This window comes from Tamandua tetradactyla, chromosome 7, assembly GCF_023851605.1.
Source record: "Tamandua tetradactyla isolate mTamTet1 chromosome 7, mTamTet1.pri, whole genome shotgun sequence".
Lineage (NCBI taxonomy): Eukaryota > Metazoa > Chordata > Mammalia > Pilosa > Myrmecophagidae > Tamandua > Tamandua tetradactyla.
In genome coordinates this window covers 7,476,472-7,504,400 of record NC_135333.1, presented here as the reverse complement: position 1 = coordinate 7,504,400, position 27,929 = coordinate 7,476,472, and the positions used below count along the sequence as shown (strand labels likewise).

At 39.0% G+C, this 27,929-nt stretch overlaps 1 protein-coding gene across 3 annotated transcripts in view; it reads right to left on the bottom strand.

Annotated features, from left to right (window-relative positions):
* The window catches only part of MTR (5-methyltetrahydrofolate-homocysteine methyltransferase), a 183,097-nt gene extending 155,409 nt beyond the window's left edge, over positions 1-27,688 (bottom strand). Inside the window, exons 1-8 of one of the 3 annotated variants that reach the window (XM_077168433.1) lie at positions 27,408-27,688; positions 27,172-27,292; positions 17,377-17,591; positions 8,766-8,855; positions 7,305-7,374; positions 5,978-6,070; positions 4,893-4,999; positions 2,048-2,107 (exon numbers count right to left, since the gene is read on the bottom strand). In XM_077168433.1, the coding sequence (XP_077024548.1) occupies positions 2,048-2,107; positions 4,893-4,999; positions 5,978-6,070; positions 7,305-7,374; positions 8,766-8,855; positions 17,377-17,586 (630 nt within the window). In that variant the 5' untranslated portion in view covers positions 17,587-17,591; positions 27,172-27,292; positions 27,408-27,688. Of the gene's footprint in view, positions 1-2,047; positions 2,108-4,892; positions 5,000-5,977; positions 6,071-7,304; positions 7,375-8,765; positions 8,856-17,376; positions 17,592-27,171 lie in introns of all 3 variants that reach the window. The other 2 variants (XM_077168432.1, XM_077168434.1) reach the window with 2 other exon arrangements.
* Positions 27,689-27,929: the final 241 nt, after the last annotated feature.

Sequence of the window (27,929 nt, the reverse complement as noted above, 5' to 3'; positions counted from 1 at the left end):
GTATAATTATACAGATTCCACAATGTGACTGTATGATTGTGAACACCTTGTGTCTGATGCTCCTTTTATCTACAGTATGGAAAGATAAGTAAAAAATATGGATAAAAAATAAATAAACAATGGGGGAACAAATGTTAAAATAAATTGAGTAGACTGAAATACTAGTGATCAAAGAAAGGGAGTGGTAAGGGGTATAAGAAAAAAAAATAGGGGGAACAAATGTTAAAATACATTGGACAGGGGGTACAAAGAATTCTCGCCTGCTGAACTGGAGACCTGGGTTCAATTCCCAGAGCCTGCCCAAGCAAAAAAAAAAAGAAAGAAAAATATATTGGGTAGATGGAAATACTAGTGGTCAATGAGGGGGAAGGGTAAGGGGTCTAGTCTGTATAAATTTTTTCTTTTTTTTTTGTATTTCTTTTTCTGAAATGATGCAAATGTTCTGAGAAATGATCATGGTGATGAATATACAACTATGTGATGATATTGTGAGACACTGATTGTACACCAACTATGGAATGTTCATATGTTAAAAACGTTCATATTTGTATATTGTTTTGTTTTGTCAATGAAAATACTAAAAAAAGAATTAAAAGAATATGATTATGAATTCCCAGGGATGTAACTCTCCCTGGCAATGTGGGACAGAACATCTGGAATGAGCCAGGACCCAGCATCATCGGATTGAGAAAAACCTTCTTGACCAAAACGAGGATGAAAGAAATGAGACAAAATAAAGTTTCATTGGTTGAGATATTTTAAACAGAGTCGAGACATTATCCTGGAGATTACTGTTATGCATTATACATATATATCTTTTTAGGCACATTGGTATGGCTGGAGGGAAGTAGCTGAAACTGCTGAACTGTGTTCCAGTAGCTTTGATTCTTGAAGACAACAGCATAAAGATAAAACTTTTACAATGTGACTGTATGATTGTGAAAACCGTGTGTCTGATGCTCCTTTTATCCAGGGTATAGACAAATGAGTAAAAAAATACGGATTAAAAAATAAATAAATGATGGGGGGATAAGGGGTAAAATAAATTGGGTAGATGGAAATGCTAGTGGCCAGTGAGAGGGAGGTATGGGATATATGAGTTTTTTCTTTTTATTTCTTTTTCTGGAGTGATGCAGATGTTCTAAAAGATAATCATGGTGAAGAATACACAACAATGTGATGATACTGTGAACCACGAATTGTACAACATGTATGGACCGTATGTGGGTGAAGATTTGTCAATAAAAATATTTAAAAAGTAGTAATAATGTGCTACCATCCCCTCTATTTCCAAACATTTAAATTCGACCTAATAAAAATTCTGCACATATTAAAAAAAAAAAGAATACAGACACAAAGACAAAATAAAATGAGCAAACTGACTTCTTTGTACTCTTGCAAGGAAGAGAACTGTGGAACTCAAACTCAAAGGCAGTACTTTTAATGAAAGTCATCTGGGGGAAAGGGTGTTGGTTGTAAGTCATTAAAACAAACAAAAAGAAAAGTCACTGAAACAAAAAGAATGACCAAAAAAGCTTTAGAATTCATAGTCCCACTAGAAAAGACTTTCTCATAGACACCTCAGGTTACCCTGGCTTCCTGCAATTAAAGATCTGATTCATCTAACACTTCTTGCATTGATTCTATTCTATCCTCACCAAGACTCTCATATAGGTCTGCCTACTGATTTAACAATTGACAGTCTGCTGTCTTCTCCAACAATTTACATGTAAATTCATCTCTCCTTGGCCCCTAATGAGTCTCTAACCCTTTGGCTTCAGTGGACCAAATCTAGCTGGGTTTCTTTTGAACAGATTACCTTTTACCAACCATTTCTTCATTCATTTTTTAACCATTTCCAAAAATAAGACTGCTACTGGTCTAGAATTGGAGGTGGGAGGACAGCGAACAGAGGAAGTTAAAGTAGGTGTTTCCTAAAGGTTACTATTAATAGTTCCACTGTACAAGGAGATAAAACTCTACCTCAAAATAATAACATTAATTTTAAAAATTCATCTTTTGTAAAAATAAACATTTTAAAACTTACAAAAATAGGTCGGGGAGCATACTTCTTTTCAAAGAGTTTCTGGAGGGCAAACAAGGCTGCCTGTCAGGGAATAAAAAGGAAAACATCTTTATTTCTAAGAGATTGGGTAAAAGATCAATCTAACTGCCTGACCACAACGCTCCCTGTTCCAAACCTCTTCAGGTAAGATACACATCAAGCTAACTGAAAGCTCACCTATGAATTTATCTTCTCTTTTTGGAGGCTCTAAAAAACTATTCTTTCTTCCTTCTCTCAACTGAAATAAATAGGCACACAGACAGACAGAGAACAAACTCCTGTATTTCATATCCTTATATGTACATGGTAGAGGTATGAACCAGCAGCGTTGTCACTGTGTGTGGTTAGACTGGGCTATAAAGGTACAAACTCTATGTTACTCTGTGCTAGTCAGTCCATGCTTTAAGTTTCAAGCAACACATCATCTTTCTTTTTATTACTATATTTCTTGATTCTAAGATGTGCAAATTTTCTCAGTTAATTTTCTGAAAACATTACAGTCTGTAAGTAATATGTATCTTCATTGTAATGATAAGGATCCCCCCTCCCGTGGGAAATCATTTTTCTAGATCCAGGCAAACTGACTACAGAGCTTATGAAAAATAAACATGTAAGGATAGTCAGAAAATTTCTAAGGGGAAAACAAAGGGACAAGGCAGATGGAGACCTAAAAGGAACTAAGTCTACAAGGTACTCAGTCACATTATAATGCTACAGTAAATAAGAGTACTGTAGTCTCACATAAACAGACTGCTGGAATAGATTGAGTCCAAATACACTTATGAATTTCTTATGTTAAAGATGACAATCCACATCATTTTTATCACTGGGAAATAACAGAATGTTAAATAGATGGTGTTAGAAGTAACCTTAGAGAGAAACAATAGATCTGTAACTTATTCCTCAATCCAAAATAAACTCCAGATGCATTATGAGGAAAACCAGTTCTTCTATAACCAAAATAAGTCTGTCTCAAACATCCTAAAATTTTAAAACTCAACTAACAAAATATATCCTTAATGCTTTGTCTCTCATTGTTATATCCCCCTCATTTCTAATCTAAACAATAATGGACTTCTCTCAAAGGTATATCTGAATTTCATTTCAGGTATATTCTTTACCTTGTTCATTATCACTTTTCTCATTTTTAAAATATATACCTGAATTACTTTTCAAGGTATAACTTGTTTACTTGAGATTCAAAAAACAATTTGAAAAGGTATGAAAAAGAAAACCCATAAAACTGATGAGCTAAGAATGAGATACGTTAGCTCTGGCTGGTGGTTACGCCCCTTATTCTTACTTTAAGCAAATAATTTAGTTAAGAAATAAAAATTTCTGAGTCTGTGTCCTTATTTCTACAATAACCAAGCAAATAAAGATTTGATGAAATTTTAAAAGTAACAGAGACAAAAAGGACTTTTCCTTTCTTCATCTTGGGATGGAGAATGCCCTTCAAAGTATAGTCTTCTGCCTCCAAAATAAACAGACTCCACAAAGCCAACTATATAAAATTAAAATTTTCCTGTACCTTCAAAAAAACAAAAACAAAATCACAACAATAACAGCACCACAAGTTAAAAGTCTAACAACAAATTGGAAGATAATATATACTACTCACTGATAGAGGCCTGATTTCCTTACTAAAGGACTCAATATAGAAAAACAAAAATCTAATTTTCAAAAAGGGCACAAGACATAAATCACTGAAAACGAAACATAAATGGTTCTAAAACTAAAGAAGATGGATACTCTCATTTGAGGTAAGAAAAATACCAATTAAAACTACATTGAGGGCGGTGCGACAGTGGCTCGGTGGCAGCATTCTCGCCTGCCATGCTGGAGACACAGGTTCAATTCCCAGTGCCTTGCCCATGCAAAAAAAACTACATTGAGATACCATTTTCACCTGTCATATTGGAAAAGATCAAAAAGTTTAATAATACATGGTGTTAGAGAGGGTGTAGCAAACTAGTAGTACTGTATGCGGTTTGGAGATGGGAGTATAAATTAGTGCAATCTCGAAAGAGGGTAATTTGGCACTAAAGATCAAAATTAACTATGTGCATATACTTTGTCCAAGCAGTTTCACTTGTCAAAATTTATCATATATATGTGTATGCATATATATATATATATATATATATATATATACACACACATGTGTATAAATATATACATATGCAACATATATATAAAGATATTTATTGCAGCACACAATCTGAAAAAACTGGAATGTCAATACTAGTAGACAAAATAGATTTTATTAGTAGAGATACAGGGGAACATTTTATTTGAAAAAAAGGGGTCAGTAAATATACAAGTATGTAGAGTAGGTTACATTTAATTTAGTGATGGAAAGGAAAACAAAAACACACACACGCTTATATTTGCAGAGAATCTCTGTCAGGACTTATAAACTGGTAATAGTAGCTACCTTGATGAAGACAGCTAGATATTCAGGAATTGGAGAGGGAAGAAAGGATATTTACTTTTCACTGGACACACTTACGTACTTTTTAAATTTAGAAACATGTGCATGCATTTACTACCTATGTATGTGTATACAGATATATACCACACACAACAGTTAAGTGTGAAAATTTGTTTTCATAATTAGAAAAAACATTTTTAAAAGCTTTAAATAGCTCTTTTATACATTCCTTACTTTACTGGCCTGAGTTAAAAATACCGAAGAATAAAATGAAACAAATACAGGAATTTTATTTAACTTTGAAAAAGGCTATTATTATCTTCTCATTATATTAGTGGATTCATCATAACTCCCACCCCAGTTTCATCCATTTGTTTTTTTCCCTCAACTTACCTTGGCATTGGCAGTATCAAAAACAGTTTCAATGAGTAAAATATCAACCCCACCATCTAGAAGTCCTCTCGCTTGCTCTTCATATGCTTCTACAAGCTCATCAAATGCTACAAAAAATGAACCACACAGCTTATCAGGCATCAATATACTCTGAAAGGCCCCAAGGTATGCTGAGTTCAGATCTGGTACTGAGAACTAACTATTGCTGGTTTAAAATACACAGTTTAAGGACAACACTGCCTTTTGTAAGAAACAAGATAAAGAAACATGGCAGTGATGGAAAGTAAACAAGTAAGTTGAATACAAGCCATCTGTACGAGCTGAGAATGAGTTAGTGAGTGGGAAGGTATATGCATTTCTTAAACCCTGTACCTTATTTTCAGCATCTTTAAAATATATAACTCTTTTGAGATTTTGTTTTTATCACCAATTAAAAGATGAGTATGAGGAATAACTATAGAAAGCTGCAAACTGATCTGGATACATCACGGGTCAATTCACCACCTTCTCACTCTCTGCGGTAAAAGACTGTAATCCAAGGTGAGCCTGTAACAGGGATTTTCCTCCTGCTCTTTGACACCAAAATCTCAAACAAGTGTTCAATCATCTAGGTAAAAGTTTTGTTACAAATTTTTTGTGCTTTCTGCTTCCATTTGAGAAATGATCTCCCTCTCCATTTTAGCAACCCACTTAAAAAAAAACGAGTAAAAAAGCTCAGATATTCGATAGAAACAGCATAAACAGGAAATTTATGCTTGCTGTATTAAATATACTTCATAATACACCGCACAAGAGAAAAAAAAGAAACGGTAGCTTCCCACTCTCATGTGGGAATAAACTAACAAAGAAGCATTTACCACAACACTATGTACATTGAAAGCAAGTTCTAATAATGATAACCATAGCAGCTTACTTTTTATTTATGTCTATTTACTATCTTCCCATCATTACTGTAATCACTTTACATGGATTAATTCACAACTAAACTGAAGGACAGCCTATTACTGATCCCACTTTACAGATGATAAAACTGAAGCACAGAGGTACCTGTCCAAGGTCAATTACTATAAATGGTAAGTACTCACTGATGTTCCTGTATTCTGGTCTTTCCACAGACGGAGACACAGAGAGTGTCTTATTAGTTGGACCCAGAGCTCCTGCTACAAACCTCTTAATTCCTTTGGGGAAAAAAAAAGGATTATGAGATCCCTAATTATTCAACCTTTTTGTTGTGAATCAATAGCCTGTAAGATTTTTTCTAGAACATTGGTCTACAGTACCTTATCCACAACTCTGAAATCCAAAAAGCTCAGAAAACCCATCTGGCAATAAAACTTAGCCACTAATCAAGGGATAGTCTTTAATCCACTTACTGAGACAATATATAGATATCATTGTAGAAATATGTTTGTTTCTGGGGACTGCCTGAGATTTCACTGGGAAATTATGTAACCCAGACTTTGGACAAGTTACAGGGCACACATATTCTTTATCTATCCTAAACAACAATGTGGGTATAAGAAAAAATGTCCTTATCTTTCCCTGCGCTAGTGGGCTCAATGTCCTCTGACCTATGAATCTGTTTGATAATGTTTTATGCTTTTCCATAGATTTAAACATTATCTCTTAGAATCAGAGTTCCTGAAAATTACTTTGGTCTTCATTAGTATGCTTTGTGTCTAATTTCCTAACAATTTTGCTTTACATCTTTCCTTCTGGCAATAATTTCACAATTCCAAATCTCAGGAGGCTCCATATATTTCTTCTATTCCTTTCCCTCTCTCAAAGCCTCCCCATAAACTGATACCCAAGTGTTCTTATGGCACCCAGCCAGATTAGTTATTTTGGGGAACTACTTTCCAAGTTTCAACAATACTGCATCTAATGTTGTACATTTTTGTGTGCTGCTCAGAGCCTTCAAGGGCATCAGTAGTATAAAGTGGAAAATATTCAAAAGAAGTTATCTCTTTATCTAAACAATCAATCATGGGAAGAAAAGTGGTTTTAAAAGAATGAAAATAGTCTAAGGATAACCAAAATAATGAAAGCAGTCAGCCATTACCTTAATAACCTGATAATGTGCTGCAAAAGGAAGAAAAAAGCAGTTCGGCTCTAAATAGACATGTACGTCATCCATGGTCCTTGCTACAAAGTTAAGCTATAACGTCCAGCACAGTAAACACAGAGCAATTCCTGAGCCCAAGGCCCACAGAGATAGCATCAATTCAGAGAGAGGATGAATGCCTGATAATAAAAACTGCAGAGAAGTAACCTACCAGGATACAGTGTCTGCAGTGTTGCTAGTGGTAGGCCAAGTGTCATGGAAAAAAAAAAAGCAGTAATAGGACAGCATATTATGGCCAAGAAAGTTAAAGGAATCATCTGTGCAAAAAAGGGAAGAATGTTCCTTACCTGTTTGGAGAGTTATTTCCTTTGCTGCTTTTTTGGCCACTCTTGCAGAGCACTTGTTCATCCGGTAGGCCTAACACATCAACCACAAATGTTACATTGCCCTTCCAAGAAATTCAATACAATAACAAAGAAATTCACGATCATCAAACACCCAGTATTATTCAAGGAAATGTCAGAGTGAATTACTTTGAAGTCTCGGATGAAATCTTAGCAAAGAAGGCAGCAAGTTAAGGTTAGGATTCTTGGGAACTGCTTTCAGAGTCTTCCCCCAAACCAAGAGTGGCTGGTAAAATAGACAATCTCTGGACAAATGCCATCTCAGAAAATAAGCTGATGTAGTTAAGAATTCAGAAAATTAGATAGAAGTATAGAAATGGAAAAAGCACTGGCTTCAGAGGTAGGAGTCCCGGGTTCTAGCACTAGTTCTGTGCCCGCCTAATTATAATCTTGCACAGTTTCCTTGAAAGCTTCTCCATGTCTCTATTTCTTTCACTGCATGATGATTGGAATCAGCGGTTCTTAATTTTGAGTAGAATATTAACCTCTTGAGAATTAGATAAACAGCCATTAACTCTCATCAGGAAATAAAAAGTATGCACATACACATACATAGTGTGGAGCCCTTCCACAGACCAGGTTAGGATATCCTGGATTAGGTGTTCTTCAAGATGCCTTCTAATTCTAAGGGACTTGGGTCCTTAGATCTGGTAACTAAGAAACCAGAATATTCTAAAACAGGAGTTAGGAAAATGCAGCCTGTAGGACAAATCCAGCCCATAGTCTATTTTTGTAAATAAAGTCTTCCTGAAACACAGCCATGCCCATCCATTTACATACTGACTATGACTTCTTTTGCACCGTAAAGACAGAGGTGAGTAGTTGTAACAGATACCGTACTTAGGCAGTAAAGCCTGAAGTATTTACTATTCAGCCATTTCCAAAGTTTACCAACTTCTGCAAACAAAAAAGTAATTGGAACATAATTTCATTTTCTCTTGATAACCCAAAATACATTTGACCTCACAAAGCCCCACTCTTAGAGCACTTGGGACTCCCGGCATGAAAGCAGAGGCAAGTGACTGGAAAAGTACCACACAGAAATGGGGAGTTTAGCATCTACTATGCATTTCCATCATTTACAATGTCTTCCAAAATTTAAATACAGTAGCATCAAGTTGTTTAAAAAGGAACCAAATCTGGCACCAAATACTTAAGGCCTCACAAAATAGTGTGCATACAGTCAAATTATGCCTTAATCAAATAAAATGATGTTTATGTAGTAGCTGTTGATAATCATTTTCCCAGAAAAGAAGCCAGTTAGAAAATGAATGGGCTACTGTGTTCATAAACAAAAGAGACATATGATTTCCCCTGTCTCACCACAACAGATAACCAGGAACAACTAACAATGTAGCAAATGCTCATAAGAATCTCAAAGAAGAGGAAAAATGGGATTCTTACCAAGTGTTCAAGGCCATAGTCAGCTTGGGCAATACTTGTGCTGCTAAAAGTATTTGTTTCAATGATATCTGCCCCAGCCAGCAAATACTCCTACAAAAGAGAATTACAAGGCTTATGAGTTTTAGAGTCTCTGCCCTCAACTGCCTTTTCTGTCATCATGACCACCAAACATCTTTTGACCACTTACTAAATGTTAACTACACTAGAGGCTAGAGATGCAAAAATGTTTAAGATTTCACAGAAAGGAATGTGGGATTAAATAAGCACAGAACATTAATTCAGACAAAGTTCACAGGCTAGGACTGTGTGTTAAGCAAGTTCCTTAAACCCTCACTCGCAGTTTTCTTATCTGAAAGTGCTGTAATCCTACTTCACAGGGTGGTTGTACAATAATACAAGACAGCATATCAAGTGACTAGCACATTATGGTTACTCAACAAAAATTAACTCTGTTCCCTTCCCTTCTCCCTGCTTTAGTAAAATCTGATCCCCACTGCTACCTCTGAAATCTCAAGTTCTGAAATACCCTCTCTCAATTTTTCAGTCCACATCTTCTAGTACCTCTGAATCAGCTCTGCACCTTTACCGGAACCATGAGGATCTTGATGCCCTTCTATTCTTACTGTTTGAAACCTGTCTTGCAGTTTCATTCTTTGGACACCATCTCAACTTCAATCTAAATAGCATACTGGAATCTCTCAACCTCCTTGATTTTCCAATAGCAAGTAAACCCAACATCTCTCAAACTGATGAACATTGTTTATAGGAAAAACTAGGAAATAAAGACCAAGATTTACACGTTTATAATAACAAAAAAGCCCAAACATTACAAATATCCATCAAAAGAAAAATAGCTAAATATACTTTAATATAGTCATTTCATTATATGCTATGTAGCAGCTAATAAATATTACATATATCTACATATACTGGCATGGGAAATATCCATTATTGAAAGGGAAAAGAACACAATGTTATATAAAGGATGGCACCACTAAATTTAAAACACAAACGGTAGTGTTTTCTACAGATATGCACGTACAAATATGCATACCTATATACATGTATACATAAATGCATAGCAAAAGGATATGAACTAAAAACCAACTAATATTCCATTACTGGAGCCCTTTATAAGAGAATGAAATTCAGAGAGAGAGAGAAAGTCACAGAGGGAGCTACCAAAAGCTGAATATCAATGAAACCCAGAAGAAAAGGGATCAACCAGGAAAAGGTTTCTTCCCAGGTGACAAGCTAAGGAACAAGGCTCATTGGCAGCCAGTCTTAGAGCACCATAGTCTTCAGAAGGAAAGCACTACCTTGATGATGCACTGATCTGGATTTATTAGCTTCAAAACCATGAGCTCACAAATTTCCATAGTTTAAGTCTACCCATCACATGGTATTTGCTTGAGCAGCTGAAGGAAACTAAAACACCTATCCTCTCTACCAACTTAGAAAAATATGTGATCTGAGACGAGCTACTTAATTTCTCTGCTCCTCATTTTTCTCACGGATACTCTTCAAGGATTAACGGAAAACATTAATAACAGCTATAGGCTATTAGACATTTGAATAAAATTTGGACATTCCATTAAAATTAAACATAAAAAGATCTGATTTATGGCCACTAAACTTCTCTAGAAACAACTAATTTTGAGAACAATCTAGTCTTTTCCCCTTCTTTGTCCATGAACACAACATGGCCTCTGCCTTCAAAAAACTCCACTTATTAAATATTACCACAGGAATGACAGCCAGGTTGACCTTATTGGATTTATGTACCTATCATGGATTCCTTATTGTGCCATCTATATAGCTATCTAATATTCAGGAAAAGGATCCATTCCTTCGACAACTATCTACTTAGTATTTACTATGTGTTAGATACTGTTTTAGGCAGTAGGGATTCAGTAGTGAAAAGCAGGCATAAATTTGTGTCTTCTGAGAGTTTACACTGTACTGATAATCCATGTGAATAATAATATAGCATATGGTGTATGAGTTAGGGTTCTCTAGAGAAACAGAATCAAGAGGAAATATCCGTAAATATGAAATTTATAAAAGTATCTCATGTAACCGTGGGAATGTAGAGTCCAAAATATGTATGGCAGGCTGTGAAGCTGATGACTTTGTTGGAGGGTCTGGATGAACTCCACAGGAAAGGCTTGCTGGCCGAAGCAGGAAGAGAGCCTGTCTCTTTTGAACCCTTCTTAAAAGGCTTCCTGTGATTAGATTAAACATCCATCATTGCAGAAGACACTCCCCTTGGCTGATTACAAATGGAATCAGTTGTGGAAGGAGCCAGTGTGATCATGATTTAATTCTATGAAATGTCCTCACAGCAACAGACAGGCCAGCACTTGCCCAACCAAACAAACAGATACTACCACCTGACCAAGGTGACACATGAACCTGACCCGGCCAAGCTGACACATAAACATGACCCCTTGTCAACTTGGCAGCTATACACATTACCTTAAACCATACCTAATTTCTAAATAGAAAACAATAAAAGACACATTTTTTTTCCTCACCTAACAATACTCAACTGTCCTGCATATAACCGGACACACATTAAATTCCCCCAAAATAGGATACAAGTCTTTGGGTAATATTCATTCTTAAACTTGATCTCTTACAACTTAAATAGTACAACATGAACAAAACAGCATTACAGTCCTTGTTTCTGTAACTGATCTCGTGGTCGAAGTTCATATTTATCAATACCTTCTTCCACTACTCATTTCATGTTCCCTTTACCCTCAGCAAGCACTTCAGCTGGCCGTGGTTCTTTGCCCACATGACCCAAACCTTTGGGTGACCCAAACCTTCATTTCTGAAGTTTCAGAGCCATTGGTAGTCCTGCCTGGATTGGGCTGCTGCAGTTTTCCATTGATTTTAATCACAGGGTATGGTAGTACTAAAAGATGCCCTAGGGGATCAGCTATATTCCAAGAAAACTCTTCTTTACCTCCATTGTGTAGTTGCAGTCCTATTTCCCCCTGATAGTCAGGGTCAGTCACCCCAGACAATAATGCAATTTCCTTCTTGGCTTGTTGATCGAGGGGCATGAGAAGCTCAAAGTGACCAGATGGCAGTCTTAGATTCCAGTTCAATGGAATCACTGGTGTTTCTCCTGGTGGAAGCACTCCCCCTTTTGGAACTAAAACCTATAGACCAGCAGAGCTCAGGGTTGCAGGGATAGGAAGCAAAAATTCCCCTAGTGGATCACTAGGGGTAATAGTGAGTGGTGCCACTCCCATTTCCACCCCTTGGTTCCTGGACCCATGGATCCTGGCTACAGGAGAAACAGCACCATACAGCGGACGCTGATTCAGAGCATACACAGCCTCCTAGAGAACATTATCCCAGTCCTTCAAGGTATTGCCACCTAGTCAGCACTGTAATTGAGTTTTCAAAAGGCTATTCCACCGTTCTATCAATCCAGCTACTTCTGGATGAAGGGAAACATGGTAAGACCTGAGAATTCCATGAGCATGTGCCCATTCCCGCACTACATTTGCTGTGAAGTGTGTTCCTTAATCAGAAGCAATGCTATGTGGAATACCATGATGATGGATAAGGCATTCTGTAAGTCCACGCATGGTAGTTCTGGCAGAAGTACTGCATGCAGGGAAAGCAAACCCATATCCAGAGTATGTATCTATTCCAGTTAGAACAAATCACTGCCCCTTCCATGAAGGGAATGGTTCAATGTAATCAACCTGCCATCATGTACCTGGCTGGTCATCTCGGGGAATGGTGCCATATCGGGGACTGAGTATGGGTCTCTGCCGCTGGCAGATTGAGCACTCAGCAGTGGCTGTAGCCAAGTCAGCCTTGGTGAGTGGAAGTTCATGTTATTGAGCCCATGAATAACCTCCATCTCTACTACCATGATCACATTGTTCATGAGCCCATTGGGCAATGACAGGAGTTGCTGGGGAAAGAAGCTGACTGGTTTCTACAGAACGGTCATCTTATCCACTTGATTATTAAAACCTTCCTCTGCTGAAGTCACCCTCTGGTACACATTCACATGGGACACAAATATCTTCATGTTTTTAGGCCACTCAGAAAGGTCTATCCACATACCTCTTCCTCAGACCTCTTTGTCACCAATTTTCCAATTATGGTCCTTCCAAGTCCCTGACTATCCAGCCAAACGATTAGCACAGCCCATGAGTCAGTATACAAACACACCTCTGGCCAGTTCTCCTTCCAAGCAAAACAAACAACCAGGTGCACTGCTCGAAGTTCTGCCCACTGGGTGGATTTCCCCTCACCACTGTCCTTCAAGGACACCCCAGAAAGGGGTTTTAGTGCTGCAGATGTCTATTTTTGGGTGGTATCTGCATATTGTGCTGAACCATCTGTAAACCAGGCCCAAGTTTTCTCTTTCTCAGTCAATTTACTGTAAGGAACTCCCCAAGAGGCCATAGCTCTGGTCTGGGAAAGAGAAGGTAATGTGGCAGAAGTGCAAACCATGGACATTTGGGCCAACTTCCTCATGTAACTTACTTGTGCCTTTAGGACCTACTCTGGCCCTATTTTGTATACACCATTTCCATTTTATGATGGAGTGCTGCTGTGCAAGCCCAACTCTATGGCTTGCTGGGTCAGACAACACTCAGCTCATGATAGGAACTCAGGTTTCATGATAACTTGGTGGTCCATGCTAAATGTTCAGTCTCTACTAAGGTGCAGTAGCAGTCCAAAAGCTGCTTCTCAAAAGGAGAGTAGTTATCTGCAGCAGATGGTAAGGCTTTGCTCCAAAATCCTAAGGGTCTGCGTTGTGATTCTCCTATAGGGGCCTGCCAAAGGCTCTAAACAGCATCTCTATTTGCCACTGACACTTCCAGCACCATTGGATCTGCTGGATCATAAGGTCCAAGTGGCAGAGCAGCCTGGACCTGTTGCAGAGCATCCTCTTGCTCAGGTCCCCACTCAAAATTAGCAGCTTTTCTGGACACTCAATAAATGGGCCAGAGTAGCACAGCCAAATGAGGAATATGTTGTCACCAAGCTGAAAGAGACCAACTAGGCATTGTGCCTCTTTTTTTGGTCATGGGAGAGGCCAAATGCGGCAACTTATCCTTTAGCTTAGAAGGGATGTCCTGACATGTTCCACAACACTGGACACCTAGAAATTTCACTGAGGTGGAAGGCCCTGTATTTTTGTTGGATTTATCTCCTATCCTCTGACACGCAAATGCCTTACCAATAAGTCTAGAGTAGTTGCTACTTCTTGCTCACTAGGTCCAATCAACATGATATCATCAATATAATGGACCAGTGTGATATCTTGTGGGGGGGAGAAACAATCAAGTTCCCTGCAGACAAGATTATGACGTAGGGCTGGAGAATTTAATATATCCCTGAGGTAGGACAGTGAAAGTATACTGCTGACCTTGACAGCTGAAAGCAAACTGTTTCTGGTGATCCTTACTAATAGCTATTCAGAAAAAAGCATTTGCCAGATCAGTAGCCGCATACCAGGTACCAGGGTGTATACTGATTTGCTCAAGTAATGATACCACATCCAGAACAGCAGCTGCAATTGGAGTTACCACCTGGTTGAGCTTACGATAATCCAGTCATCCTCCAAGACCCATCTGTTTTCTGCACAGGCCAAACAGGAGAGTTGAATGGGGATGTGGTGGGAATCGCCACCCCTGCATCCTTCAAGTCCTTAAGAGTGGCAGTAATCTCTGCAATCCCTCCAGGAATCCGGTATTGCTTCTGATTTACTATTTTGTTAGGTAGGAGCAGTTCTAGTGGCTTCCACTTAGACTTTTCCATTGTAATAGCCCTCACTGCATGAGTCAGAGAGCTAATGGGGGGATTCTGCCAGTTGCTCAGTATATCTATTCCAATTACACATTCTGGAACTGGGGAAATAACTACAGAATGGGTCTGGGGGCCCACTGGCCCAACTATAAGACAGGCCTAAGCTAAAACTCCACTGATCACCTGGCCTCCATAAGTCCCCCACTCTAACTGGTGGACGAGAGTGACGTTTTGGGTCCCCTAGAATTAATGTCACTTCTGAACCAGTGTCTAATAATCCCAGAAATATCTGATCATTTCCTTTTCCCCAATGCACAGTAACCCTGGTAAAAAGCTGTCGGTCTCCTTGGGGAAAGCTTAGAGGAAGATTAACAGTATAAATTTGTGGCAGTATAACAGGGTTCTCCCCCAAAGGGACCTGGCCTCCCCTTCATTCAAGGGGCTCTTGGCCTGTAAACTGTCTCAAGTCTGGAAATTGATTAAGGGGCTGTGACTCTGTGTTTTTGTAATTCAAGTTAGACTTCTGTTCTGTTCACTTGACCTAGAAGTCTTTTGTTTATACAGCTCTAACAAGAATTTAGTAGACTGCCCATCTATTGTATTTCTAGGTACCCCATGATTTACTAGCCGATGCCACAATCTCTGCGAGTCAGATTACTCTGACTCCTGTTTTGTGTTTGCTGTCTATTATAATAGCCACATCTATCCTGTCTTTGACGATTAAGTGCTGCCACCTGACTTCTGCCAACTTGGATTCCGTTCATCCCCATTGTATTTAAGGATTCCAGCTCAGTAACAGCAGTTCCCACAGTAATATCTGACCTCTAAGTGCAACAACAGAGACAAACAGAATCAAGAGGAAATGCCTGTAAATATAAAATTTATAAAAGTGTCTCACATAACTGTGGGAACATAGAGTCCAAAATCCATAGGGGAAACTGTGAAGTTGACGACTCTGATGGAGGGTCTAGACGAACTACACAGGAGAGACTCGTTGGCTGAAACAGGAAGAGAGCCTGTCTCTTTTAAATTCTCCTTAAAATGCTTCCAGTGATTAGATTAAGCATCACTCACTGCAGAAGACACCCCCCTTGGCTGATTACAAATGGAATCAGCTGTGGATGCAGCAACATGATTATGATTTAATTCTATGAAATGTCCTAATAGCAACAGACAGGCCAGCACTTGCCCAACCAAACAAGTACCACCACCTGGTCAAGTTGGCACATGAACCTGACCATGACATATGGCATATCGCATCAAATGCTATGATTTCATCATAACAAATGGTATTTGCAACAAGCTGAAATATTTCATATCCATGATGAACTACCAAATCCGCATTACACTGGGATTACACTCAGAAATCCACAATTATACTGGGATTGCTACATATTCTCAAGGCCTAGTAGAAAAACTTAATCAGCTACGATTCTTTAGGAAGAACAAAACCTCTTCAATGACCTATTTTAAACCTTTCAGTATCTACAATTTCCACTATAACTACAGGAAATGTATTCTTAGTTTTTCTCTAACTGAAAACAGTTCTGCCACCTATTTAGAAAAAGATTTGACTACTGTGATGGTTAATTTTGTGTCAACTTGAGTAGGTATGGTAGCTAGTTGTTTGATCAAACACTGACCTAGCTGTCTCATGGAGGGATTTTACAAGCGGAATTAGCATTTATAATTCGTTGACTTTAGGTAAAGGACATTACCTTTAATACTGTGGGTTGTCCTCATCCAAACAGTGGCAGTTTTACCAATGAGAACTGAGGGCTCAAGGATCAAAAGGAATTCTGCCTCAAGATTCTATCCTCCACTACTTCCTAAATATCCAGCCTAAGGAATGCAGGCTCAATACTTAAACATTATTCTTACTCTAATTTCCAGCCTCCATCCTGCCCTACAGAATTTAGATTTGCCACCCCCACAATCATGTGAGCCCATTCCTTGTACAGATGTCTGAATAGATACACATATACCCTATTTATTCTGTTTCTCTGTAGACCTTGGACTGATACACCCATCTAGCAAAATGACCCCTTTCACACTCAATGAATCACTTAATCACTAAGTGATTTGTTTAGGTAATTCTTTCTCCTAAGAGTCTGAAATGCCTTAATGCCCTTCAGAAGATAAAACTTCCTCACTTGACTAGTAAATATACTTTCTCCTCCTAATTAGGTCCTGATCAAGAAAACAGATCAAATCCCCTCATTATCTCTTCTAGTCTTATCATTCTGAAATTCCCTTCACAACCTATAAAATCATTTAGTTCTATGTTTTATTTTGTTCTAATTTTTAAAAGTACAATAATAAGTCTCATAATATCCAGTTACCTGCCCTGCTTCTTTATGTCAGCTAGTCATTTTTATCAGAGACAGGAAAATGAAATGCAAGAGCATGGGATTTCAAGTCAATAAGCCTCTATAATATCAGACAAGTTATTTAATGTCTGTAATCCTCAGTTTCCAAATCTACAAAATGAGAATACTAATAAACACCTTTCTGTTTATTCTTCATCAGGGCTGTTTTAGTGGCTTAAATAGGATAATGTATATGAAAACCCTAACCTGTCCAGGACTTTCACATTTTTCATTGGGGTATAAAATTCCTCTGGAACAGAAAATATATACCTTCCTCACCTCCTTATCCTGAGTGTCCAACACACTGTTTGTCTTTTATTTGGGTCCCCATTCTGTTTTCTGAATAAATCACCTTTTCTATATCTTCCAGAGCACTGGGGACAGTAGTTGGCTCTTAGTACACAAAACAGCAGAATGAATGACAGAATAAGAAGCTGTGAATCCAATACCTTATGGATTTGGTAAATGATATCAGGTTGAGTTACACTTAAAATATCATTGTTGCCTTTCAGTGGCCTGGCATGATCTTTAAATTCTTGTCCTCGGAAGCATTCTTCATTTAGCTTATACTGCTGGATCATGGTCCCCATCCCTCCATCCAGTACCATAATTCTCTCTTGCAAAATGCCTTCAATCTCATCCTGCAGTGTTTTCTTCATACCTGCTTTAAAGAAAGTAAAAACCCGACTTTAAAGAATGAAAAGTGAAAAAGATGTATGGAGAGGGAGTTTGGAGTAATTTACAATACTTCATAATAGGGAGCAAGTGGAGCTCATAATAGGTGCACTCCAAAAATATGTTCATTGAATCATAACAATACCTTATACAGTGAAAGTTTATATATAGTACAAAATCACAGTGAAGCAACAAATTAAGGTAAAAGTGATTATTCCTGTTTCAGAGATAAGGAAAACGGACAGCAATGACTCATGTGATGCAAGGCTAGGCCAAGATGCTAAAGAAAGTAGTGAGGGCTCTCTCTCCTTGTTAATTCTGTGCAATGTTCCCTTAATAGAGATTTAGCATGGATATCCGAAAACCATCAATAACTCCAAACTGCCACTTAAACTGTTGGCTTTGACCATCAACCCCACCTACTGCCAGCACTGATAATGGCTAATAAAACAGGGTTTTATTCACTTTTGCTCCATCTATGAAATAACAGCTGGCTAACACCCTCAAACTCCTTAACTCTTCCCATGCTTCCTACCTTGTAATTCATAGTCCTAGAAAGCCTCCACTGCCAACTCTTTCCAATACTGTTTTCTGATTTCCAAGAACTATTAGAAAGTCACAAAATTAAGCTGATTGGTGTCACTGAAAATTCATAATGTTGAACCTCTTCTTTGATTCATCTTTTCTTGCCTTCTAACAACACTTCCCATATCTCATGCCCCAAACTTCTGCTTTCTTTTGGCACCAAATCCTTCTCATCTTTTTACTGTTAGCAAGTGATGCCGCCTAACCCTGTATAAAATCATCTGCTGAGAGCTCCTCAAATTCAATCCCCTCCACTTCAAAGTTCTCTTGTAACTTTGCTCACACTATTTTCCTTCTCTCTGTACCTAAGGAAAAAGAACATGATCTCCGCCACCCCAACATTTCCCACCACTCCCCCATCTATCTCTACTTCAGCATCTACCAGTTCTTCATCTTCTTGATGTGTTTCTTTCTCCACCATTCTATTGAAATTACTTTCTAAGGAAGGCAATGACTTTCTAATTAAAAAAAAACTTAGCCTCAATTCTAAACCCAGATTTCAAATTATCTACCTGATATCTCTACCCAGACTACCCACCTGTGCCTCAGTCTAATATCCAAAACTAAACTTGTTATATACTCTGTCTTATCTCCCTATTTCTGGGAATAGTATTACCTTTCCCAAAAGCCTAACCTTAAAAATCTAATATTACCTGACTTCTTATTCTCCCTGATTCCCAACATCTACTCAGATCCCAAGCTCTATAAATCCAATCTTCAAACCCCATCACACTGGGGCAGGCCATGGTGGCTCAGTAGGCAGAATTCTTCCTGCCATTGCAGAGACCCAGGTTGGCTTCCCGGTGCCTGTCCATGCAAAAAATAAAAAAATAAAAACCATCACAGTGGTCCCATCTCCCATACCTAGTGCCAAACCCTTTCTTCAAGCCCTCACTGCATATTACAGGCATCACAAATTCTGAGCTTCAGTTAGCATCCATGCAAAATAAAAATAATAACTGCTGGGTGGGCCAGGGTGGCTCAGCAGGCATAGTTCTCACCTGCCATGCGGGAGACCTGGGCTCGATTTCCGGTGCCTGCCCATGCAAAATAATAATAATAATAATAATAACAATAACTGCATCACCTCCTTCAGAGTTGCTTTACAGGTTAAATGAGATCATAGATGTGAAGATGCTTTGTAAACTGTCAAGTGTCCTACAAAGTAAGAGATAACCACCATACCTTGTCACCCTGTATTCCAGTCCATCCAATGCACCACTACCAAATTAATCTTCCAAGAGAATAACTTCACATCAGTTGCTCCCCCTCCTTATACACCTCCACCAGCTCCCTACTGCCTACCAAATTACAAGTTATTTAAAAAAATTAAAATGACCTCATAGCCTATCTTGTTACTATTTTCTTCTGTGCTCCCTGAGAGAAGAGCAAAGCTCTAATAAGTGGGGCTGGTTGGGCTAACAGAGTTTCCTGAAGGAAGACACTTTGTCTAGACACTAGCTCTATATTTAGTAATGCCAAAGGTAGTATCTGGAACTTAAGTATTCAATAACTATTTTCTAAATTGAGATGGCAAAAAAAAAAAGAAAGAAAAGAAAAGAAGAAGATGAGAAAGAAGAGGTGAAGCTCATTTAAAATCCAAACCAGTAATGGATGAATGTCTGTAAACTGGCATTGGATGCAAATTTAATCCCTGCCTTGTCTTGCTGTCTAGGGTATCAGGTACATACTACATAAGCAGGAGTTCACATACATGGTGGCCACAGAATATTTGGACTAAATTATTCCAAGTAAGCTAGGCATCCTAAAACTGAAACCTGCCAGAAAAATTTGTCAAAATCTTGTTTCTTTCCAAAAGGTATTAGATTTCTCTGAGGGAGTACTATTTCTTTTCAAAGCCACCTTTTATGCTAATTATGCTCACTGAGCTTACAGACGAGAGAAAATATTTCCTGAAAAAAATACAACATTCTTTCACCAATTGTAAAAAAAAAAACAGGCTAATGAAAAAAATGTTAATAGGAAAGGCAAATGGGAAGATGGGAACGCTGTTATTTTCTACATGAGTTTTCTGTAAACCCACAACTTCTCTAATTTAAAAGAAAAAAAAAGTACAAAGTTAGGAACCAATGAATTGGCCAGGGGTATTTCAAAAGGAAAAAAACAAATAACTTTTCAAGAAATGCAGAGAAAAGGTAGAGCTTAATGGCACACATATAATGGAAAAGCAAGTAAGCACCAGGTAGTGGCCCAGTTATTTCAACCTACAGTCAACAAAGCAAATTCAATTATGTCATTAATTTGGACATTTCATGATGTAACTGCCTTATCAGCTAATAAGCATCCAGAGTCTGAAATAATTAAGCTAATGGTGAAGGGAGAAAAGCCAAGTAATGTGAATTTTTAGTCCCAGCTATCCTAGGTAGCTGTGCAACTTTGGACAAGACTTCTTCATGTTTTTGTACAATTGAGAAACATCAACCCTACCTGTATCATAGGATCTATGGCAATGAAAACAACTAAATGGAGAGAGTTTCAAATGAAAAGAGAACTAAAAACTTTAATCTATATACCAAGTGAATTCCTTTCTTCTTAAAAGGGTGCAGCTGCATGCCAACCTGAAATGTGATTATGTGAGCCTGAGTGGGTGAGTGGTTAGGGACAGAGGCAGCAGATCATGCATGTAGAATCTATTAAGAAAGGTATTCAGACCTTCTAGAAAAAAATGTCTTCTCCACAGAAAATGAAATGTGTCCTTTGGCATCAGCAAAGGGATTTTCCTTCAATGGCTAATCAATATTATCTGCATGTCACTCCCCTTCTACCTCCTCCACTGAGTAAGTACACACACACATTAAACACACATGTTTAATGAGGACAGGAAAAAGAAGGGAGAAATTAACAAAACATATAAAATTAAAATGCCACACCCTTGACTGTCATGGCCCACCTCTTCTAGTTTTCTGCCTTTGTACAGATTCCCACAGTTTTCCCCATGTGCTTTCCTTCTAGGCTGTTTATCCCTATTGACTTGGCAATTACATACTTATTACAGATCTGACTGTGTTACCGTACCTTCCTTCCTTCCCCCATTGTCATAAAAAAATTGAATAAGATAATGTTCTAGCACTTTTCCTTGGGGCCCCTGATGAATTCATTTTTCAATTCAGAAATACAAACTTCGTTTCAAGATTTTGTTTACCCTCAAACAACACCACCCTCCCAAACACAAAATTTGAAAGTCACTGTAAACAAAAGACCAAAGGTATTTGTTTTTTTTAATGCCAAGTAATACAATTGTCTTTTTAAAAGAAACCTGACAAACTTATTTTCTAATTTATGTGGAAGACTTAGGGTCCAAAACAAGCGAAATTAACCTTAAAAAAGTAGAAAAAGGAGGGGGCTTCTTACCCCAATAATTACTGTATACTACAAAACCATGTCATAGAAAATAATTCAACAAAAAATACAGAATATCCTTCTGACCTAGGACAGTGAAGGATTTCTCAGCAAAGCTCAAAAAGCCCAATCCATAATGTTAAAAAAAAAAAGTAAAAAGATAAATTTGGTTAAATACTGGCATTGTGGGATTATGAAAGCCTTTTTGACCAAAAGGGGAGAGATGAAACAAAATAAAATTTTAATGATGAGAGATTTCAAATAGAGTTGAGAGGTCATTCTGGAGGTTATTCTTATGCATTATATAGATATTCCATTATGCTGGTTTGAAAGAATATATGTACCCTAGAAAAGCCATGTTTTAATCCTAATACCACTCTGTAAAGGCAGCCGTTTCTTCTAATCCCTATTCAGTATTGTATGTTTGAAACTGTAATTAGATCATCCCCCTGGAGATGTGATTTAATCAAGAGTGGCTATTAAACTGGATTAGGTGGAGGCATGTCTCTACCCATTCGAGTGGACTTGATTAGTTTACCAGAATTCTATAAAAGAGGAAACATTTTGGAGAAAGCAGGAGATGCTGAAAGAGCAGAATGACATAGCCACGAGAAGCAGGGAGTCTACAAGCCAGCAACCTTTGGAGATGAAGAAAGAAAATGCCTCCCGGGAGCTTCATGAAACAGGAAGCCAGGAGAGAAAGCTAGCAGTTGATACTGTATCCGCCATGTGCCCTTTCACCTGAGAGAGAAGGAAGTCCTGACTATATTCACCATGTGCCTTCTCACTTGAGAGAGAAAATCTAAACTTCATCAGCCTTCCTGAACCCAGGTTATCTTCCTCTGGATGTCTTTGATTGGACATTTCTATAGACTTGTTTTAATTGGGACATTTTCTCGGCCTTAGAACTATAAACTAGCAACTTATTAAATTCCCCATTTTAAAAGCCGTTTTGTTTCTGGTATATTGCATTCTGGCAGCTAGCAAACTAGAATACCCGTTTTAGTTTTTAGTGGATTAGAATAGCTAGAAGGATACACCTGAAACTGTTGAACTGTAATGTAGCCTTGATTCTTGATGATGACTGTAGTCTTGATTCTTGATGATGACTGTATAACTATACAGCTTTTACAGTGTGATCGTGAAAACCTCATGACTGACATTCCCTTTATCCAATGTATGGACAGATGAGTTAGAAAATAAAGACAAAAAAATAAATAAATAATAGGGGGTGATATGGGGTATGGGATGTTTTGGATGTTCTTTTATTATTTGTTTGCTTTTTATGTGTCTCCCCATACATATGTATTTCTATACATACACACACACACACACACACACACACACACAGAGGAAGATACATGATAGGCATATATGTTAGTCAAGATCCTCTAGAAAAACAGAAGCAACAGGAGAGATATGTAAATATGAGATTCATAAAGATGTCTCACGCAACTGTGGGAATGGAAGAGTTCAAAATCTGTAGGGCAGACTGTAAAGCCGGTGACTCTGATGAAGGGTCTAAACGAACTGACAGGAGAGACTCCCTGGTTGAAGAAGCAGTCAAAGAGTCGCTCTTCTTCCTTAAAAGCCCTCAACTAATTGGATTATCCCATTGTGGGAGACACACCTTAGTTGACTGCAGATGCAATCAGCCACAGACATAATCAACTGACTAAATATTTAATACATCAGCCTTCCAGTTTATCAACCAGCCACGAAATATTGCAGCAAGGGTCAGGCCAGTGCTTGCCTGACCAGACAACTGGGCATCATCATTGGCCAAGACGACACCAGAAGCTACTCATCACACTGTAGCATAGAGAATTTTGTTCACAATTTTTTATTGGGGGGTGGGCAGGGAGGTGGGGGTGATGCATGAGCCCAGGTCTCCCACATGGCAGGCAAGAATTCTACCACTGAACTACCCATGCAGCCTGGGTGTTCTTTCTTATTTTTTTTTGGGTGGGGGGAGAGTAATGAAAATGTTCAAAAATTGACTGCGGTGATGAATGCACAACTATATGATGATAGTGTAAGCCACTGATTGTATAATTTGGATGATTATATGGTATGTGAATATATCTCAATAAAACTGCATTAAAAAAATTTTTTTTAATTGTAAGATTCTGCAGTGTCTAGAACTGAGGGGGACTAATACCTAAAATGTCCAAGGAACTCCGGCAAATCACTGAGAAATCAAACAGAAAACGTGGATAAAAAGATATAAACAGGCAAGTCAAGGAAAAGGAAACCTGAATAACATGCAAGCACATAAAAGATGTTCAAACTCATTAGCTCTCAGAGACATGTGAATTAAGGTAGTCCCACTTTACTTGGGCAACCACTACAAGCATGAATAATGCCAAAGAAAACAGGAAGCCTCATGTGTGCTTCTTGGAATGCAGACAGGTAAGCCACTCCAGTAGGGCTTAGTAAAATTAAGGATGCATAAAACCCAGCAACCTCAGTCCTGGGTTTATATCCAGAGAAAGTCTCACATAGTTCCATAAGCACACATGTAAGAAGATACCTCAGGAAATAGATGGGTAAAATGTGGTAATGCTCACTGTGGAAAAGCATACAGTGATAAACTGAATCCTCTGCAACTGGATCCTTTAAAAAAATCCATTGCTTCCCTATTTGTCCACATGCTTATCTATCTCTTAGGGGACAATAAAAGAGATTTTCCTTTTAGAGAAACTTAGGGGACTTCTTCCTTGAAAATGTGTATATGTTCACTATTGTTATTATTGTATACTCCCTCAGCCTTTCCAGGAGGGAATTATATTTCACTGGCTTCTAATTACCATGCCTCTCCAGAACCTTCTCATAAGAACAAATCATCTTGGCAATTCTCTTTTACCTTGGCAGAAAGGGCATTCAAATTGATAATGGCTGAAATGTTGCTATGTCGTGAGAAAAAAAAACCCTCCTATTTGCCTTTACTCAGTTCATTAGTTCTAGAACATTCTGTACATTTTACTCCTGATCAGTCAGGTTTTGGATGCAGTAGGTTCTCTCTAACATCTTTAAAGTAAATAAAGGCACAGTTTTATAGTTCCTCCATTCAGCTGACTAGTTATAACACAGCCTTGGAAATATTAAGATAGATGATAGATAAGATAGTTTAATAACTGCAGACCAGAAGAGAGAGACCAAGGAAAGTTCTTGACTGCAGGGGAGTCCAAATCAGTGTTTTCCCAATTTGAGTGGATCTGTCACTAAAATGTAGCTTGTTTATTCAGGGTGATGATTCTTTCTGCCATTAACATTTATTTTCCAACTGATGGTATTTTGATTCATAGCAAGTGTTTCAAAGAATAAACAGACATGGTTAAAGCATCAATTAGATGTTGAAGTAAGGAGGTAGCAACAACTTTAAGAATTACCCAAAAGTATGACAAGATGAAGACATAAGCCAATAAATCCCTAATATGCACATTTAAGTAATAAACTATAGTCTCAGGAACACAGCTCCTCCAAAGATAAAATGTCCCATGTAGGTCTGATTTACTTAGAGCTCCCTTTCCTTTGGGCTAAGTGGAGAAAACATACAGCAAACAAAAGAAATCTTTATTTTCCTCCTTATAATCAGTGATCAGAATGCTTACTCAGCACATTTCCTACCTTAGCTATATTAAAAACCATCATACTACTGCCCTGCAAGTCCTTGCAAGGTAATGCTAACTATTTTGGATCTCTACTTTCTAGTTTGCAACTACTTGGTACATTTTGTAGGTATTTCTTTGCTTGTGCATTTTTAAAATATATTCTTTCCCCTTTGACTTTAATAAGCCAGAATTTACTATCAATTCACTGATTCATTTATTCATTCCTCCATTAAGCACTCATCAACTATGTTCTCATTAATATGCAGTGTTATGCAAAGATGAACCCAAACAATGTCTAGGAGCTATAGCAAAAATTTTCTCTCAAAAGGTGTTTGCTGACCCAATAATCTTCCTTTCCCCAGTGGACACAACCGTGGTCTGAGGTCATGGACATTTAGCCTTAAGGCCTTGAAATTCAAAATTTCCAATTCATTAAAAAGCCTCATTAAGACTGTAGATACCAGTAAGTGTCAGGGTTTTTAGGAATTCCAACATGCAGGCTACCCACATGGAAGCAAAAATAAGTTTTTCCTAGGTCTAAGGGCCTGCCTAAGTGTGCCATTAAGAAGCCTTGCTAGACTAAGATAAACCTAATTTGGTGTTCAACTGTATGGTGAATATTAGGGTGAGGGGATTCTGCTAGATGCAAATGACTCTAGAGGATTACTTTCACTTTGTGTAAAAGACCACTGTTCAAAGGCTTCTAAATCTTTAGAAGCATTTCACCATTCATACAGATATCTATATTCAGATGAAGGGGAAATTCCACACTTCCTTTCTAAAATTAAAGTGGCAGGAGAAGGCAAGAGGTCATGAATGAGAGATGTTACTCAAACAACTACTTAATATTCCTGAGAAAGATGTCTTATTTTATAGCAACACTTATAAAATGTGTCACGGCCACAATTCCACTGGTTTCAAGAACAATCTTCAGCCCCTTTTATCAGAACCCTAGAAATAACAGATCACAAATCAATCTCTGATAATTTTCCCCAGTGACCATCAGTCAACCTCTGATAACTTTCCCCAGTCCTTTAATGAATTTAGTATTTACCCTTCTTGGAGCTGAACATTCTCACTCTGTCATAGGACAGCAACTGTTCTGTCCTTACAACTGCTTGGCTCCATCTCCCACCTCACTTTAACTGCTTATAAGAGAGTGTCTTCAAATTATAATCTGGGATGACAATGGAGACCCTGAGGTCATTATAAACCCTCCAGAATGGTAGAATGCCTGCCTTCCATGGGGGATATCCGGTTCGAGTCCCAGACCATGCACGCCCCTCCCCCCCCCCAGATAAAAAACCTCATGTAATTATATTCAGTTCTTGTGTTAGTTTCCAGCCTCATCCCGCACCCCTCTCAGCGTTGATCCCACTGAGCCACCAACATCAGAATCATTAAGGAGATTACTACTCCCCACCCCGGTTTAGTAAGTATATGCAGGTAGGGCTTATTTTAACAAACATCAGTGATTCTACCCACGCTGGAGTTTGCAGAACTACTTCTCTAATCCATGACGTAGAAACAAAAATTCAATGTAGTTTTAAAACAGTTCCTAGGATTTCTTTTGTCCGTCTCTCAGCACCTAAACTTTCTTCGGCTGAGCACAGCATGTTCTCAATAAACATTTATTGACTAAGAAAGTTAAATCATGCCCCACACACATAAAGCATCCTGGAAAATGCTACGTTCAACAAGCCTAACGGCAGAGGCAGAGTTAGCTTGATGATGAGCGTATATTTCAGGAGCACGGGAAGAGGAAGCTTTCGGGTTCTGATGGTTTTTATGGTTTGGGGAAAAGAGGGCGTTGGTCGGGGAAAGGGGTCCAGCAAAAACTTGGGCCTCAGGGCTCCTCAGCAAAATTCAAAAGGTGACGCCCACAGCGCCGGACGCCCGCGGGGAAACCTCGACAAGCATCTCGGGATCCGGAGAAGGATGCAAGGGACTACGAGGCCACAGCGTGGGTCAATAAACAAACAAATAAAGGAGACGGAATCACTGCGTTACCGGATTGCTGCAGCTCTCGGAGCGCGGGTGACGTGCCGTGGGGCCTTCTCCTCCCGCTGGGGGCGCGGCGGGGAAGGCCGTATCTCCACAAGTGACGGCCAAGAAACAGCGCCGCGAGCGCCTGTCGAAAGAGGGTCGGGCCTTTTTAACGCCCGCAGAAGGCTCCGGGGAGCAAGGAGTAGAAAGGAGTCCTCCCGCGGCCGAAACCCCGCCCCGCACCCCGGCCTCCCGGTTACCAGGACTTCGCGCGCGGTCGCCTCCCACCGGGCCCAGAAGCAGCCCGGGGATGACAGGCGAGCGCTCGGCCACTACAGCTGGTCGCGCACGTGCCCTCCCGGTCGCCTAGCTTGTCCTTGGCGTTGGCCTAACGGTCAGAAGCGCGCAGCCAAAAGGCGGAGTCGCTTGGAGGGCGCAAGAATGGACCCGTAGAGTAGGACAGCGTGATCTCCGAGTGCCTAGGCTCCCAGGCCCTTAGGGGATCGGAACAAGTTAGCATGCTGCGCGCTTGGGAGGTCAATCTAGCCCCCGCTTGGGAGGTCCCGCCCCTTCTGGCCTTTGATTGGTCTGTAGGAGCTTGTCTCAGATTTATTGGCTGAACGCTTCCAACCAATCACTTGAGGCTTAGCCCCAGGGCTCTCTGGGAGACCTAGCGCGTAGTCTTGTGCATTTGTGCGCGGAGTACCCAAATTACGGAACGATTAATTAGCCTTTCCAAGCTAAAATCTTTCTGCCAACTTCACGCTAGCCTCAACAACTTT